The sequence below is a fragment of the Staurois parvus genome, unplaced genomic scaffold (assembly GCF_062004578.1).
Source record: "Staurois parvus isolate SC_StPar_1 unplaced genomic scaffold, SC_StPar_1.0 ptg000027l, whole genome shotgun sequence".
Classification (NCBI taxonomy): Eukaryota; Metazoa; Chordata; class Amphibia; order Anura; family Ranidae; genus Staurois; species Staurois parvus.
This window is the reverse complement of record NW_028317823.1, coordinates 6,085,634-6,104,022: the sequence shown is the minus strand read 5'-3', so window position 1 is coordinate 6,104,022 and position 18,389 is coordinate 6,085,634. Positions and strand designations below refer to the sequence as shown.

At 43.7% G+C, this 18,389-nt stretch overlaps 1 protein-coding gene across 5 annotated transcripts in view; it reads right to left on the bottom strand.

Moving 5' to 3' along the window:
* Nucleotides 1-18,389, bottom strand: part of GRM5 (glutamate metabotropic receptor 5) — a 546,141-nt gene that overhangs the window by 92,488 nt on the left and 435,264 nt on the right. For all 5 annotated transcript variants that reach the window (XM_089656651.1, XM_089656647.1, XM_089656644.1 and 2 more), the window contains exon 5: nt 6,622-6,868. In XM_089656651.1, coding sequence (XP_089512777.1) covers nt 6,622-6,868 — 247 coding nt within the window. The remainder of the gene's footprint in view (nt 1-6,621; nt 6,869-18,389) is intronic.

The window sequence follows — 18,389 nt, the reverse complement described above, 5'->3', positions numbered from 1 at the left end:
CTCACAGAAAACATGCCTCTTAATTGCTCTTTTAATGGCTAGAGCACAATTTCTTTAAATGGAACCTGCTGCTATCTCTATAAGCCTGAAAAAACACATCTTGCGTGCTGCACTCAAAGATAAAATATAATGATTTTGGAGCAATTATTAGAGAAATTAGGCTTGGAGTTATTTATTTAACATATTTTAAACATGTAGGCCAGGGGCGTATTTACAGGGGTCGTGATTGCAACCAGGCATAATGCTCCAGGGGACCTGTGCGGTATACCTGGATAGAAAGGGCAGTGGAGGTGGCTGCTTGTAGAGGAACTGATCCCTCCATGCAGCCCCTAAATGCCTGCTCCTTCTCTCTTTTCCACAGATATTCAGTGGCTGTAGGAGGGAATCCCTGTCCTGCTGTCCCGCGCCCCTGTGTGCTCCCCCTGATGCCCTCCCCCCTCAGTGCTGCTGGGTTTCTCCCTCCCACCTCTCCCCGTATACTGTTGGGGGTAGTGTCAAGATGGAGGGCAGGGAAAGGTCAGTAAATATGTCATTTACTGGCCCCTTCCTTGTATTAATGAATTAAGTCTCTTTTTTTTCTAGTTCATTTATGGGCGAGGCCTAGTAAACTATATTTACTATGCTTCAGTTTATGAATGAACGGGAAGCTCTGTACAGAGCTATTCCTATCCATTCATTCTGTGCTGCTGAATCTGCAGAGAGACTAAAGTGTCCTCAATCTATTTTCTCTGTCTCAAAGGTGAATCATCAGAGGCCTGTTTAGACCACTGATAGTTCACCAAAGCCCCCCAACAGGGTCCTGAAAAAAAAAAAAATTAAATTTGTAAAAAAAAAAAAATTACATTAAAATGGTAAAAAAACGATAAAACAATTAAATAATAAAAAAAAAATTAGTGACACCATTGACAGAATTACTGGGGACGCAAAGGTCGCACTTGCATCCGGGCCCTGGCATTTCGCCACCATGGGGGGACCCCGAGATGATAGGAAAGGGACCAGCTGCAATACTGTAATAAAGTTTCCCATGATGCGAGTAATGTTCGAAGTTCGCGGCTGAACTTTCGTTATATTTGAATGTTTGACCGCGAACCAAACAGAGGGGTGTTCGGCCCATCACTATAAAGAAATATTAAACCCAAGAGCAAAAATGTTATATATTGCAAAGTACCAGTATTTAGATGTATCAGGTTTAATTTTTAAGGCTAAAGAAGTACAGAAGATACCTGTGTTTTCTCCCAAAATTCCAGTGTCATGTCCTGTGCACCAAACTGAAATATCAAGCAGCCTGTTCAGCCTTCCCTATTATCTTCTGTTAGCTACAGATCACCCCCCCCCCCATTCCCCATGTAATGGAGATGATGAGAAGGTGAAATATTTGGAGTCCAGATCAGAAGAGCAGCCTAAGGTGAAAACACTGCTCCTCCATAGACACACTACAGTAAGTGGTGTCACTCTAGGACAGGCTGTTACTGCAGGTTCACCAAATACAATTAAAGGTAAAAAGCCTGAACAAAAAAGAAAATTATCACAGCCGTAGCATCTAAGGACCAGTAAGCTGTAATATATTATATTTTGTGTTTTGGACCTGTTTATCTCTTAGGAAAAAAAAATGTCTGACATGGGGGTAGACAATGCTGTGTGGCCTGGTACTGCATCCTTGGTTAATTCCAGGTTACTATAAGAAGGGGATATATAAAATCATTTACAAATCACATTGGTCCTGTAGGGGTATTCTCCCATAGAGTAGCTCTGTGAATTGACTATATCAGCCAGTGATGTCAAGTAACCAAAAACGTTTGACACAGTTCCCCACACACAGCTAATGTGTAAGGTAAAGTCCAGGGGCGGACTGACAACTCATGGGGTCCCGGGCAATAGGGGATCATGGGGCCCCTGTGTCCTTGCCCAAACTCAAAAAAGCCTATGAAAAAGGTACCAGGTGCATCTCAAGGGGCCCCCTACTGACCCCGGGCCCTCGGGCAGTGCCCGAGTTTCCAAATGGTCAGTCCGCCCCTGGTAAAGTCTACAGGCTTGGAAAAATCTGTATGTAAATGGATAGAAAACTGGCTAAAAGATCGTATTCAGAGAGTAGTGGTTAATGATTCTTACTCTGGATGGTCTAGGGTTGTCAGTGGTGTACCCCAAGGTTCAGTGTTGGGACCCTTACTTTTTAATATACTTATAAACAATATAGGGTCTGAGATTATAAATCCTATTTCAGTCTTTGCAGATGACACCAAGCTGTGCAGTGGAATAACGTCCTTACAGGATGTCTCCAATTTACAAGCCAACCTCAATGCACTGTTTAATTGGGCAACTATGTGGCAAATGAGGTTTAATGTTGATAAATGTAAGGTTCTGCACTTGGGGGCCAAGAATATGCATGCATCATACATACTAGGGGGGGTACAACTGGGGGAATCAATGGTGGAGAAGGATCTGGGGGTTCTGGTAGATCACAAGCTTAATAATGGCATGCAATGCCAAGCTGCGGTTTCTAAAGCGAGCAAAATCCTCTCTTGTATTAAAAGAGGTATAGAGAGGGAGATATCATATTCCCCCGGTACAAATCATTAGTAAGACCTCATCTGGAATATGCAGTTCAGTTTTGGGCACCAATTCACAAAAAGAATATTGGGGAACTGGAGAAAGCACAGAGAAGGGCAACCAAACTGATAAGAGGCATGGAGGAGATCAGCTATGAGGAAAGATTAGAGGAACTGAATTTATTCTCTTGAGAAGAGGAGATTAAGGGGGGATATGATCTCCATGTATAATACATAAGGGGGGATATGATCAACATGTATAATACATCAGTGGTTCATATAGTGAACTCGGTGTAGAGCTATTCACCCTGAGGTCATCACAGAGGACAAGGGGGCACTCTTTACGTCTGGAGGAAAAGAAATTTAATATCCAAGCACAGAAAGGTTTCTTCACAGTGAGAGCTGTGAAAATGTGGTCCCTCAAAATTTGGTTCTGGCCAGCTCAGTGGATTGCTTTAAAAAAGGCTGAATTCTTTCTTAGATATACAGAATATAACTGGATACTAACATTTATAGGTAAAGATGATCCAGGGAATATCCAATTGCCTCTCAGGGATCAGGAAGGGATTTTTTTCCCCAGCAGGAGCAAATTGGATCATGCTTTTCTGGGTTTTTTGCCTTCCTCTGGATCAACTGTGGGTAGAGGATTATAACTTTTTTTTTAATGGTTGAACTGGATGGACATGTCTTTTTTTCAGCCAGACTAACTATGTAACCAGCATTACAGGTGCTGTGCACAATAAATACTGACTTACAATTAAGCTCTGGGGAAATTTCAAAACTACCCTTGAATTGCAAGGGTTCAATTCTCATTTTTTTTCAAGGTACAATTAAAAAGCAGTTTTACTTACCAGAACCCTTGCTCCCCTGGCAACCGGCAAGCTCCTTTTCCCTCCAATGGTCTGGGTTGTGGTTGGGCCCTCAGTGTCCTCACTTACAATGTAGGATTGCTGGTCCTGCATTGTATGTTATGACATGATTAGAGTGGTGGCAATTGATGGATCTAAGGAAGCCTGTATGAGTGAGGAACAGGATTAGTAAAACTGCTTTTTAATGGTACCCTAGGTAAAAATGAGCATATGACTGTTGCAATGGGGGGGGGGGGGGGGGGCTACTACAAGGGTAGTTTTTTCCAGGAGTTCGGCCTTAATAACCATATATGAACAGTGCTGAAAATGCCCCTATTAATAAATCCATGTCAACTTCTTTTATAAATTCATCGCTGGCAGCTGCCTGCAGCCTCTCTTCTTGCAAGCCTCCTGATGGTAAGGTCCCCACTTTTACTTACCTCAGCTATTTTTGGGCTTCATAGGCTGCAAAATTAGCAAGGCCACAGTAAGGATGTAATTTCCCATATTGACCAGGGTTCAAGCAGTGGCAATAGCAGGTGTTGGGAATATGCATGTACTAGTATACTTACATTTCGCAATGATGGACCCTTATATTTCCGATGAGGGCCATTAATGATTTATAAATCATTGGCAACATAGACCTGCTAACTCTCCTCTCCTTGCCAATCTTCCACTTTTACTTACCTTAGCTATTTTTGGGCTGCTTACATGGTCCTCAGGGGATATCTTCACAGCAAGGTGACTACAATTTTCTCCGCAGGCCACAAAATCAGCAAGACCCCAGTAAGAACATAATCTCACATACTGATCAGAGGCTTGCAAGTGATAACAGCAGTAGGTGTTGGTGTGAGATGGGGAAACAGCTTTCATTGTTTGAACACTGATTGAAGTAAATTAAAAACGTTCTGACTGACATTCTGCAGTTTAACCACAAGATGTCACTGTTTTTTCTAACACAGCCTCAGACTGCATAGAGATTTCTATATTCATGAAGGGGTGGGGTTTGACACTTGGAGAGTGAACAGGAAAAAGAAGGGTAGCCATGCTTGAGAGAGAAGATGGCTGAGTGATCTGAGAATCTGTTGCCATCCAGCTGTGAGGACGGCCTTCCATAATCAGAAATTTATTTGAGTGAAGCTGATAGTGTTGAAGATGCTAACCCTGTTCAAAGAAAGGAAAATTTGCTGCCAGGAAGCTGATGAGGACAGAGGAGCAAAGCAACATATACTGCTGATGACATCGCATGCTTAGCGGAGCGACATCTGTTCTGTTCAGAGTCACCAGCGGATGCAAAGCAGACCCGGGTCGGTAAGATCGTGCATGCACCTCATTTCAGTGTTGGTGCCTATAGGACTGAGACAGGCCTATAGTTAGTTAGTTAGGGTCTCTGTTTGTGTCAGGCCACAAGTGTTGTTACTGATCATTGGAAGGACTCCACAACTTAAAGTGACATTTCACATTGGAGAGCTGATAAAATCCTACAAACTCAAGCCAGACTGACGTTTTGCTCAGAAGGAATACTCAGGCACGTGCCACAGGACCAGATATGGGAGGGGGAATACTGTAGATTTGTGTAAGATTGTAAGCTGTTGTGCTGCACCGCAGGCTAGCCCATACCGTACACCCATACACTGATTCCTGCTCTTTTAGGGTAATAACAGGTAAGGTGTGGCAGCTTAGTTGTGCCCGCCAGTAGGTAAATTACTTCACTTTCTACCTTCATCCATCAGAAGGCGCCGTGCTGTGCAGCACAAGGGTCTCAGCCTTTGGGCTCAGTGTATGTAAATGTTTTGTATATTCCAGCATTTGTGGTTTTGTTTATTTGCCACATCTAAGTAAAATTCTGTTGTGGCAAAAGCTGGTGTTGGGGTTGCTTTCCTCATTCGTGACTTCACTGTATCCTGGGGAGCCCACCCCAGTACACGGCTTACATTGGCAACATACATGTATTGGTATATTTATATTATACTATATACATATCATGCTATATATGTATTAATTTACTTACAACACAATTATGGACCCTGAGATTTTCATTTAGGACCATTAATAGTTTACAAAATCATTGATGACATGTGTCTGCTCCTTCTCTTCCCCTTGCCAGCCTCCCAATGGTAGGGTTCTCACTTTTACATACCTCACTTATTTTTTTGGGCTGGTTGACATTGCATGGCCCTCAGGGGATGTCTTAACGGCAAGGGGACCACAATTTTCCCAATAGGCAACAATGTCAGAAAGACCACGATGAAGGCACATTTTGACCGGGAGCTTGAAAGCAGCAACAGTAACAGGTGTTGGCAATATATATGTACTGGTAAACTTACTTTTTAGAATGTTGGACCCTGTCATTTTCTTTTAGGACCACCAATGATTTATTAACTCATTGGTAGCATCTTCTCCTCTTCTCCTTGCTATTTTTGGGCTATTTACTGTGCACAGTCCTCAGAGAATGCCTACATGACAATGTGACCGCAATGTTCACCCTAGGCCACAATTTCAGGGAACGTCATTGCAGCAAGTTGACTAAAATTTTCTCCATTGGCCACAAAATCAGCAAAAACCCAATAAGGATGTAATATTGTCCCATATTGACCAGATTCTTGCAAGCAGTGGCAGTAGCAGGTGTTGGGAATATACACGTACTGGTATACTTACATTTCACAATGATGGACCCTGATATTTTTTTCTATGACCACAATGTTTTATAAAACCATTGTTGGCATTTTTCTACTCCCTCTCTTCTGCTTGCCAGCTTCCTGCTGAAGTCCTCATTTTTACTTACCTTAGCTATTCTTGGGCTGGTTACCAAGCATGGTCCTTAAGTAATGTCTACATGGTAATGTTACCACAAAGTTCACCATAGGCCACAATATCAGCAAGACCCCAAAGAGGACATAAAGTTGAAAGCAGCGGTAGTAGCAGGTGTTGGCACTATACTCTACTGGTATCCTTACATTTCACAAGAGTGGATCCTGACATTTTCTTGAAGGACTATATGGACTAAATTCTGGTAACTGCAGAACCCTTGATTAAATGACCTGCAAGTTCCATGAGCTGAAATACATAGGTATATCAGGGATGGAGGTTTATCTTCTAAGTTCCCTAAACTGTAGATAACAGACTGCCTGTCTACTCTACATCCTCTGCCTTATTACCAATGGTCTTTACAGATTCATAAGTGTAAAATTTAATACATTTTAACAAAAACAAAAGGACAACTGTACCTTCCGGGTGAGTCACCATTCTCATCGAACCTGATGACGTCATTGGCTACACCTGTGAAATTAACTCTCATGAGACAATCTAGAAGCTTCTGCCCATCTATAGGTTTCATGGCATCACAAAGGCCAGCATATCCTGGACAGAGAGCCGTCTGCATAGTGTGGAGACCGTATGCCATGGCATAAATAGCATTGATGACAAAGCCCATCTTAGAATCTTGAGCATATTGATAAGTCAAAGAAAGTCGAGCTGGAAGAAAAAGAATGACAGTAAGTAATGACATCACACCTGTTCAGGCCTGTACTTATTAGTCCTCAATAATGTACTTGGTTGCAAGTGGTACTAATTCATATGCAATGAGCAGATATGCTTTATATGTAATGGCTGTCTAAATCAGACATGGCTGTATGCAACACAGTGGGGCTGATTTACTAAAGGAGTTCAGAATCTTCACTAAAATAATTGTGTGAATATTCATTTCAATTACTCAATCATGAGAAAATCCAATTCTTGTTCACTCTGAACCCCCAATAACATCAGTGGTGTATTTTGGTTTTGTGCTGCCCTAGGCAAAACTAAAATTAGGCACCCTCCCCATCTAAACTGGAGCCAGTGGTGGCATTGAGGAAACCAGTCTAAGGTTTTCCATGATTTCAACGGTGGGGGTTGGACAATGTGGTCATCCAAGGCCCCTGGGACTAAAGTGCAAGCAGTGCAGACAAGACCAAGCATGAACCCCTCAGAGCTGAGGACATGACCCCCAGTCTCCAACTAGTGAAGGACTACAAGTCCCAGCATGAACCCCTGAGATCTAAGGATGTGCCCCCCCCAAAAAAAAAAAATTGGTGGACTGCAAGCCCCAGCATGAACCCGCTCAGAGCTGGGAATATGACACCAACTAGTGAAGGACTATAAGTTCCAACATGAACCCCTGAGATCTAAGGTTGTGATCTCCCATCCTTCCGAGGGTGTCATCTGTCCTCTGCTGATAGCTCATCTGCTGTCCTTTCTATATATAGGTCATTGCCTGGCTCTTTCAGTCATGACACAAATGGTTCCATTCCCAGCGATCGGCCTCACCTCAGTCTGAAATCCAGTTCCTTTCCTTCTTAGCAATAATGCTGCAGCAGAGGAAGTAAAATCCTCCTCTGCTCTGAATGCTTGGGCCTCGGCCTTGCTCTGCACTAGGTGATGTGACATCATTGGTTGCTAGACATCAGGCAGTCCTAGCAACCAGGGGGCAGTGCGCCAGCGGTAGAACAAGTGAAAATGGGTCTCGCTGGCTGGGACAGTAATACTTGATTACTGTCAGTGAGCAAAGCAGCGTTGCAGCTGCCTTTTTTGGAGCATCAGATTGACCCATGTGGGTGACCCATCTGAAAAATGCCACTCTAGGCAAACACCTGGTTTACCTTGAGGAAGACATGCCCCTGAATCACATGCCGTTGCTTTTTACTAACATGGATAACTGAAGAGAAGATTCCAAGCTCCTTAAGAAAATCAGCCCTACTGCCTCTTTCACTGCAAATTTAGAGATTGGTGATCCAGAAATGCAGTCCATGTCCTCTGAAGCCTGAGAGGACCCCATGCTGGACAGCCACTAAGAAGTGTCTACATCACTCAAGCAGCGAAATGGGTTTAGGTGAGAGTTTGACCTTTTTTTTATTGCTGCAGGAAATAAAGTGGATGGGGGTATTATTAGTAGGGCCATGTCTGGATCAGAGATTTAATTTCATTTTCTTTGAATTCAATCTGAAATTAAAATGTAATTTTAAAGTATAACCCTACTTCAAATTTAAAAAAATTGGATACAGTGGTGAGGGGTAGAACTAGTCAGGTTTTTATTGCTGTCCCCATCAAGCAGATTCACTGTCTTTATTTGTCTTGATCTCCCATGTCACCAAGAAATTTACAGTAAATCCAAAATTTTGAATTGCCACCAGAGAAGGAACAAAGGGGAAAATTGTTCTCCTCCATCCCTTGTTCTTTCCTTCCCAGCACCTAGAGGGCACCATTGTTACATCCAGCTGCCCACTGGTTAGTATTCTTCCCCTCCCTTCTCCTTCTAGGCATTAATGTTTCCCTCCACTCCCCACTGTTCCCATCACCCTTGGCTGAGCACTATTGTTCTCCTTCAACCTTCACTGACCACTGTTGTTTCCTCTATCTTCTCCTGGTCTTGATTGTGCCTCTTCACCTTCTACTGGTAGTGTTGTTCCCTCCAACTCCCATTTTGCACTATTGTTTCTGCCCCATGGGACAATACTGCCCCTACCAGTACCTGCTCAGCCCAATCGCCCACCAGGCTATAAATGTTGCCCCCTCACCCCCCAATAAGTACCAATGTCCCTACCTCCTTATATATAGCTTTACTTTTACTTTTTTTGCCCCAACTAATCACCAATGTCAGTATCTGTGCGAAGAAGGATATCCTAGCGCCAGAAACTTTTCACTGACCACATTTTTTCCCACTGACTATCAACTCCAGACACTTTTCACCCATGGACCACCGACACTGATGAGAAGCATTTTTTCCTCCCATTGGCCACCAACACTGAGCATTTTTCTTCTCACTGACCAGTAATGTAAGAAGCCCTATGCTATATATTCCTTACTGCACTCATACATTTGGGTTGATTTACTAAGGGCAAATAGACTGTGCACTTTGTAAGTCATTTTTCTTAGTAAATGTAATGTGGTAAAGCTTCACTTTATAAAGAATACCCAATCAGGTGCAAGGAAAATGAAAAAAATATATATATTTTTGCTTGCACACGATTGGATAACAGAAATCAGCAGAGCTTACAACATTCACTAAGCTCTGGGAAAAATGAGTGCAACTGCACTTGCAAAGTGCACAGTTTATTTACCTTTAGTAAATCCACCTCATTGTATGCAGACTGTGTACAGTGTATACTGTATATGGGCTAAGACTATATTTACCATGTTCCTTTAAGCCCCAGCTAATATTTAGAGCAATTTAATGACACCCATTTTACACAATGCACCGCCTGTTGTCCCTGTCCCAGAGTGACCCTCTTTCTCAAGTTACACAGTTAGAAGTTTTGTATTTAGTTTGCTGTGTATCATAGATGTAACGCCCTTAAGGTTAGCTGGATTGGTTTTGTTGTTTTCTTTTTTTAGATAGAGGCTGACTAGCAGCCTGGGATGAGTCAGCCTGGGAGTGAGGCAGTGAGTTCATCTCAGGACAGGCTGGGAGGTTCCACAGGTCAGGGCTTCTGGAGCCCTTCCACCTTTCCAGAAATTTGAGAACTTTCTGCAATAGGGGTGGAGGAGGCCCAGATCTGCATGCTTGAGGGACCTTGGCCAATCGCCTGGCAGGAGACTGGGCATGGTGACAAGGGCAACCCTCAAATATGACAGAGCCTGGGGAGAGGGGGAGAGAGGGAGTCAGGTGCACGATGGATTAAAAGAAGGCTGGAGTGTGGAGCATGGAAGGGGGCCCCAGGGAGAGGAGCCTACATACAGGCTAGTTGCTGTACTGGAGGATTTCCATTGCCTAAAGTCTCCAGGGAGGACACCATGAGCAGTAGAGAAGGAGCCAGGCCAGCGAAAGGCCTGATAGCAGCTACTAACCCACCACACTGACAGGACAGTGTGAGTACTCCTACACCCCTTGGGCTGGATAAGGGGAGAGGGCAGTCAGGAGCAAGACCCAACTATTCTTCACCTGGGGCTGCTTAACTGCAAGTTCTTGGGCCCCCCTTGCTCTGTGATACCCTCAGCACGGTTGGGTGAAGAGGAAGATTCATCTGGGGTCTGAGGAGGTATACCAAAAATGGGACAGTGCTTTATCTTTGCCAGTCCACCCTTTTTTGTATATACAGTTGTGCTCAAAAGTTTGCATACCCTGGCAGAAATTGTGAAATTTTGACACTGGTATTGAAAATATGACTGATCATGCCAAAAAATGTTCTTTTATTGAAGGATGATGATCATATGAAGCCATTTATTATCAAATAGTTGTTTGGCTCCTTTTTAAATCATAATGATAACAGAAATCACCCAAATGGCCCTGATCAAAAGTTTACATACCCTGGAATGTTTGGCCTTGGTACAGACACAAGGGGGTTTATTTACTAAAGCTGGAGAGTCCAAAATCAGACTCCCTTCTGCATAGAAACCAATCAGCTTCCAGGTTTCATTGCCAAAGCTTCATTGAACAAGCTGAGGTTAGAATCTGATTGGTTTCTATGCAGAAGGGAGTCTGATTTTGGACTCTCCAGCTTTAGTAAATAAACCCCAAGATGACACACACAGGTTAAAATGTCAATTAGAGGTTAATGTCCCACATCTGTGGCTTTTTAAATTGCAATTAGTGTCAGTGTATAAATAGTCAATGAATTTGTTAGCTATTACGTGGAAGCACTGACTAGGCTAGATACTGAGCCATGAGGATCAGAAGAGAACTGTCAAAAGTCCTGCGTAACAAGGTAATGGAACTTTATAATGTTGGAAAAGGACATAAAAAGAGTTTTTCAATTATACCTCTTACAAGATATTATAAGCCTACTTGCCATCAGTACCTATTACCCGAGTCTGGCACGCATGCTCCGAACTTGGAGTGATATCCTCTCCATTCAGAGGGAATCTCGGAACCCGGAGGGCATGCTGGAAGCCACCAGCATCATCACCCCACACCAGATCTCCCCTAATGCTCAGAGGCTCGAGCTCCTTCACAGCAGATGACTACAGATCACAAGCGCATTCCACCATACATTTGTGAGTGGCCTGTATTACTAATTTTTAACCATATTAAAGAGTTTTTATGCTGTACTTAAAGGGCGCCGCCTCTTTCTTTTATGTAGTTCCCATTGCAAGTCCATGTGACCAGGTGACAACACAGGAGCACAACTGAGAGACACAGATGGGGCATTGTCGCTCTATAACAGGAAGAGCCTGAACAATGCCATACATGGCAGTTCCATCAGGTATTGTTTTAACAAAGCTGCAGATTCCAAAATCTTAATAATAGGTTTTAGAATGACATTAATGTGTTAAAGCTGATGATGTGATTTTATCGATTGGGGTTTATATCTACTTTAACAATACAGCCTGTGAGGCTGTAATATATTTTAATGAAAGTAGATTTTACTCTCAGGGTAGCATTACTCTGTCTTTCTATTACTATGTTAGAGAAAGTGGTATAACAATCTCCTAAATCATCCACAATAGATTAAAAAAGAAAAAAAAATATTCCGGCGGCGTAGCTGAGATTCCGCTGCACGTTATTACATGCTTAACCGCCGTGCTGAGAACTACATCTGTGAATGGACGATGTTGCTCGCAAGATGCTTTGATTTCTCCATTACAGGAAGGATTTTCGCAGCAGGAAACAAATTACCACCTGAAATTGTTTTCATCACAAAAATGTGGCTGTTCTGTTCCAGAAAAAAAAGCAAGAGAAGTTTCCTGACCTTAAATTCTTGGCCTAATTGTACTGGGATAGATACAGCAAAATGCAGAGAAAAAAAAGACAATCACAACACCAGTAGTGTTTCTGATTTAGGCCCCATTTACATGACTGTACACTATTTACGTGGGATCTTACTGGCAACAAGGAGTCAGAACCTAGATGTAGTGCCCCTCTAGTTAGCCAAGGGGAGGTAGCTAGGTCTTTAGTGAGAGGCTGAATAGCAGCCTTGGATGAGTCAGCCTGGGTATGAGTCATCCAGGTCATTTTTATGTCAGGGCTGAGGGCTCTGCAGAACAGTTCCCTGATACCTCCCCCTGCTCTAAAAACCGGAGAAGTTTCTAGAAGGCAGTGGGTTGGGTTGAGGAGGGGCTGATCTGCATAGTTAAGGGATCTTGGCCAATTCTCAAGCAGGAGGCTTGGCATGGGCCAGGACAGCCCTTAAATATGAGAAGAGCCTGATTAGCAGGGGATTAGTGTTGGGTGGAAGATGGAGTGAAGGCTGGAGTGTGGAGCCTGGGAGGGGGTCCAGGAGAGGGGCCTACCTGCAGGCAGGAGCTGAAAGGGAGGATCAGCCTCAACCGCCCTCTGAGAGAAGACAGCCTGGCAAACAGGAAAGAAGCCTGCCCGGTGTAAGGCCTGAAGGCAGCCACCAACCCACAAGTTTGCAGTGAGTAATCCCACACATCTTGGGCCAGATATGGGGAGAGAGCAGTCAGATGGCACACCCAACTAGTTCCTCATCTGGAGCTGTTCAGCTAAAGCGGCAGTTCTGGGTCCCCTTGCCTAGGGATTCCCTCAGGCAGCTGGGTGAAGAAGAGGATATATCTGGCGTCCAAGGAGGTACAGCAGGAGGGCTGGAGAGCTCTCCAAGAAGAGAATCTTTGTCTGTGGACTTGTACATAGTAGCTAAGGAGTTGTCCTCAAGTTTACTTTGACATCCCATGCACCCCTCAACCCTATCCAAGTTCAATACCCCTTAATAAAACTACAAAAAACATTTTCATGGACTGTTTACTGTCTCCAGTGTGCATGTGTGGAAGAAAATGCATGTTGCCTGGCTGTGCAGGACTATAGGGGGACACAAAAACTCAGCGACTCCTAAGGGGGTAGTGCTACATACACATTGTTGATATTTAAATCGTGGCTTGAATGAGCCATTCACATGTCATTCAAAATTACACGAAAAGGCTGAAGTCACTCTCCACCTGCACCTTTGCCATGTGAAGGAGCTACAGTACATGTCAACAATGGGTGAGCTGAGCTGTTGAGTCACTGCTGGGAGTGGGAGTGGAGGGGCTGAGCTGCTGAAAGAACAACTTGTGAAGGACTTCAGTGCTTCTGCTGTGAGGATGAATTGCTGCACAGTGCAGCTACAGAGGTCAGTAAGGCCTTTTTTTTTTTAAAGTGTACCCCTAGGCAAAACATTCTCGGTCAAGTTTTTATTGCTGTCTTTGTCCCCATTGGGAAAATTTACTCTCTGGTGTCCATTGAGAAAGAGAGACAAAATCCAAAACTTTAGTGGTGTCCCCACAACAAGCAATAAGGGGAAATCTTTCTATAGGTACACCTATATATATATATATATATATATATATATATATATATTATTATTATACAGTATTTATATAGCGCCAACAGTTTGCTCAGCGCTGTACATTATAATGGGAGACAGTACACAAGACAGCACAGTAACAATACAATACAATACACGAGGGGTTTGAGGGCCCTGCTCCTTGGAGCTTACAATCTAGGAGGGAGGGGAAAGTGGTACAGGAGGAAATAGCTGTGGGGGATGGAGTGGTGGGAAGAGCGGAGGGGATCGGCAATTAGGTGAGGGCGGGGTAGGCTTCTCTGGAGAGATGGGTTTTCAGGGTGCGCCTAAAGGTGAGGAGGGTAGGAGACAGTCTGATGGATTGGGGTAGTGAGTTCCAGAGGATGGGGGAAGCCCTGGAGAAGTCCTGGAGATGGGCATGGGAGGAGGAGACCAGGGAACTAGAGAGTAGGAAGTCTTATGAGGAGCGGAGAGTGCGTTTTGGGTGGTAGATGTATATATATGTGGTCTTTTATACACATGAGTTGTCATTAGGAGCACCTTCTTAAATAGACAGGACTAATCTGAGTACCACATGAGCCAGTCTGTGGGAGCCAGAATTATTTTTGGTTGGTTGGGGATCAAATACTTATTTTACTCACTGAACTGCAAATCGATATATAACATTTGTAACATGTGTTTTTTCTGGATTTTTGGTTCATTTCTTGTAAACGGGCAAACTTACAAAATCTGAAGGGAATCAAATAATTATTTTTCTCACTGTATAAGAACACATGGAGTGCAGCAGACATTTATCTCTGTAAAAGAGAAGGCACCCTCAAAATGCATCAGTGTCTGCAGGACTTTGTGGCATTTTCCCAGTCCATCTGGAGGCACGCACATTAGTTCTGGTAATTTCTCCTGGATATTTGTGATGAGCCTATGCTTTATTACCGTTTTTACGTATATTTTATCATTATTTATATTATATTTTATATTTTGGAAATACACGGTGTCTTGTTAATGCACAAGGCTGGTGTGGCCTCTTTTGTTCTTTTGTATATAGTGCTTATGAATACCCCAGCCTAAGGAGGGCAGCAAGGCCAAGTGGATATTAGATGACTAAGACCATGTTCATGTACTTGGGATGCCTGCAATAATGAGAATCTTCTCATGGTTTTGGTGTCACACTTGAGTGCAGAAGATCAATTATATTAATACAGGTGATTAGTTCTTTGCTTGACTTTTTTGGGGGGCACAGCTTCCAGAGGTTCACCTAAAAATGGAATTTTCCTCTGAGCAATCAAATGACTACAAGTGGAAAATATTAGTCCTTTCATTCACAAAATGCTTTCAGGTGATTCCAGGTTAGTTAAGCAGCACTAATTAATATAAAAGAAAAGCTACTGACAGGCAAGGTTCTAGGGCAATATATCACTGTACAGCTTGATTGTGCTGACTGCCACAGGTAATTGGTTGTCAGGCAGAAAAAAAACAGAACATTCTGGCAGTTAGATGGCTCCTGAGAAACAGGTTTGACAGGCCTGTAAAGCAGATAATTAGATATTCTATGGATGGGAACTGCAATCAAATTAGACATTATTAAAATAACCCCTTATGACTATAATATAGCTATCCTCAAAATGCAAAAAGTCGATAAATAATTCCAGAATATCGTGTTACATTTCATATGTGAAAAGGTTAGCCGCATACATAGGTATCTATTAGCCTACCTCTGTCATTTATTGACTTAAATCAAATCTATTTAAAATAACACTATTTAAAACAACGCTCAACCTTTCAACCCTATAAAATAATAATACAAAACCATTACACGTTTTATTACATTAAATATTTTAAAGCAACCTAATAATGTCCTTTTATCAATTTAATTCCTTAGAAGTTTCATTACCTACATCTTATGTTCTGCTTGCTTTATATACAGTTGTGCTCAAAATTTTGCATTCCCTTGGAGAATTGGTAATGTACAGTCTGAACATGTACGCCCTTTACAAAATAATCTAGATTGGGTGACTGGGGACAAAGAGAAGGCAAATTTATTAAATACCTTCTTCAGCTCTGTGTATACAAAACAACATGGCGGAGCTCTTGTCCATAATGGGCATGGTATTGACACAGCTCCAGATGATCCACATTGGCTCACAATTGATATGATCTAGAAATATTTAGACAGAATAAAGGTGAATAAAGCACCTGGATCGGATGGCATACATCCACGGGTCCTTAAAGAATTGAGCTGTCATTTCAAATCCATTGTTCCTAATTTTTAGGGACTCTTTAATGACTGGCATAGTACCACTGGATTGGCGTAAGGCCAATGTGGTGCCAATATTTATAAAGGTGTCAAAATCTTTACCAAGTAATTATAGACCTGTTAGTTTAACTTCTATAGTTGGGAAGATACTGGAGAGTTTAATAAAAGACCACATAGATGAGTTCTTGCTGGAAAAAAATATTTTAAGCAGCAGACAGCATGGATTCATGAAACACAGACGATGTCAAACAAATCTGATTTCTTTTTATGAGGGGGTGAGCAAAACCTTGGACAGAGGGGTGGCGGTGGACGTGGTATACTTGGACAGAGGGGTGGCGGTGGACGTGGTATACTTGAACAGAGGGGTGGCAGTGACGTGGTATACTTGGACAGAGGGGTGGCGGTGGACGTGGTATACTTGGACAGAGGGGTGGACGTGGACGTGGTATACTTGGACAGAGGGGTGGTGGTGGACGTGGTATACTTGGACAGAGGGGTGGTGGTGGACATGGTATACTTGGATTTTGCAAAAGTGTTTGGCACAGTTCCCCACACACGGCTAATGTGTAAGGTAAAGTCTACGGGCTTGGAAAAATCCGTATGTAAATGGATAAAAAAAACTGGAAAAATAAAACAATATTAATGATTCATACTCTGAATGGTCTAGGGTTGTTGGTGTACCCCAAGGTTCAGTGTTGGGACCCTTACTTTTTAATATATTTATAAACAATATAGGGTTTGAGATTATAAATCCCATTTCTGCCTTTGCAGATGACACCAAGCTGTGCAGTGGAATAACGTCCTAAGGCTGGCCATACACTATACAATTTTCTGTCCAATTTCTGCCTAATTTCCTTTAGATATACCTTCAACTATGTAGCACAAGGACCTGCCTAATTGGATACAATTGAAAGTGTTGTTAGGTGTGACCTCCTATTATACGGTTTTTGGTAAATCTAAACCAAAAATCTCAAGAAAATTGTATAATGTATGGCCAGCCTTAAAGGATGTCTCCAACTTACAAGCCGACCTCAATGCACTGTTTAATTGGGCAACTATGTGGCGAATGAGGATTAACCGCTTCCATACCGGGCACTTTTACCCCCTTCCAGTCCAGGCCATTTGTTAGGTTTCAGCGCTCTCACACTTTGAATGACAATTGCAAATAAATAATTGTTCTTCATAAATTTAGGCCAAGATGTATTCTACTACAAAGCTGGCCGCTGTGAGGGCCCTTGCCTGCTAATCACTGCTGTCCCTGGAAAAGCTGGCCGGTGTGAGGGCCCCTGTCTGCTAATCGCTGCTGTCCCTGAAAAGCTGGCCGCTGTGAGGGCCGCTGTCCATTGCTGAGTGTCCCTGGAAGCTGACCACTGTGAGTGTCCCTGCACATTGCCTGCTACTGAGTGTCTCTGCACGCTGACTGCTGCTGCGTATCCCTGGAAGCTGACCGTTGCTGAGTGTCCCTGGAAGCTGACCGCTGGGAGTGTCCCTGGAAGCTGCCCATTTCTGAGTGTCCCTACAAGCCGCCTACTGTGAGTGTCCCTACAAGCCGCATGTTGCGGAGTGCCCTGGACTGCCCCAATTGTGTGCCCAGACCACCCTTGTCATGAACTGCCCCTATTGTGCGCTCAGACCACCCTTGTCATGAACTGCCCCTATTGTGCGCTCAGACGACCCTTGTCATGAACTGCCCCTATTGTGCGCTCAGACCACCCTTGTCATGAACTGCCCCTATTGTGCGCTCAAACCGCCCTTGTCATGAACTGTCCCTATTGTGCGCTCAGACCACCCTTGTCATGAACTGTCCCTATTGTGCGCTCAGACCACCCTTGTCATGAACTGCCCCTATTGTGCGCTCAGACCGCCCTTGTCATGAACTGTCCCTATTGTGCGCTCAGACCACCCTTGTCATGAACTGCCCCTATTGGGCACTCAGACTACCCTTGTTTGAACTGCCCCATGGCGTGCCCAGAGTATAGCTACCTGGACTGCCCCCCTGAGTGCTTGAGCCATCGCTACCCGCTGAGTCCCCGTGAGGCTGATGTTGTCCCTAGAAAGCTGTGTGGGAGCTGTGCTGAGGCCAGACTCCACAGCCAAAGTCCCGTTGAGTCCCCGTGAGCCTGATGTTGTCCCTAGTAAGCTGTGTGGGAGCTGTGCTGAGGTCAGACCCCACAGCCAAGGTCCCGTTGAGTCCCCGTGAGCCTGATGTTGTCCCTAGTAAGCTGTGTGGGGGTTGTGCTGAGGTCAGACACCATCGCCAAGGTCCCATTGAGTCCCCGTGAGCCCGCTTACCGTGGGTGTCCCTACAAGCCGCATGTTGCAGAGTGCCATGAACTGTCCTGATTGAGTGCCTTTCATAGTTCAATAAAGCTTTGCGTGTTTACCATCTTCTTTGTGTGTTCTGTCCTGCCTACACTTCCGTCACAGTAATCTCCAAACACGGAAAGGTTTCTTCACAGTAAGAGCTGTGAAAATGTGGAATAGACTCCCTCAAGAGTTGGTTCTGGCCAGCTCAGTGGATTGCTTT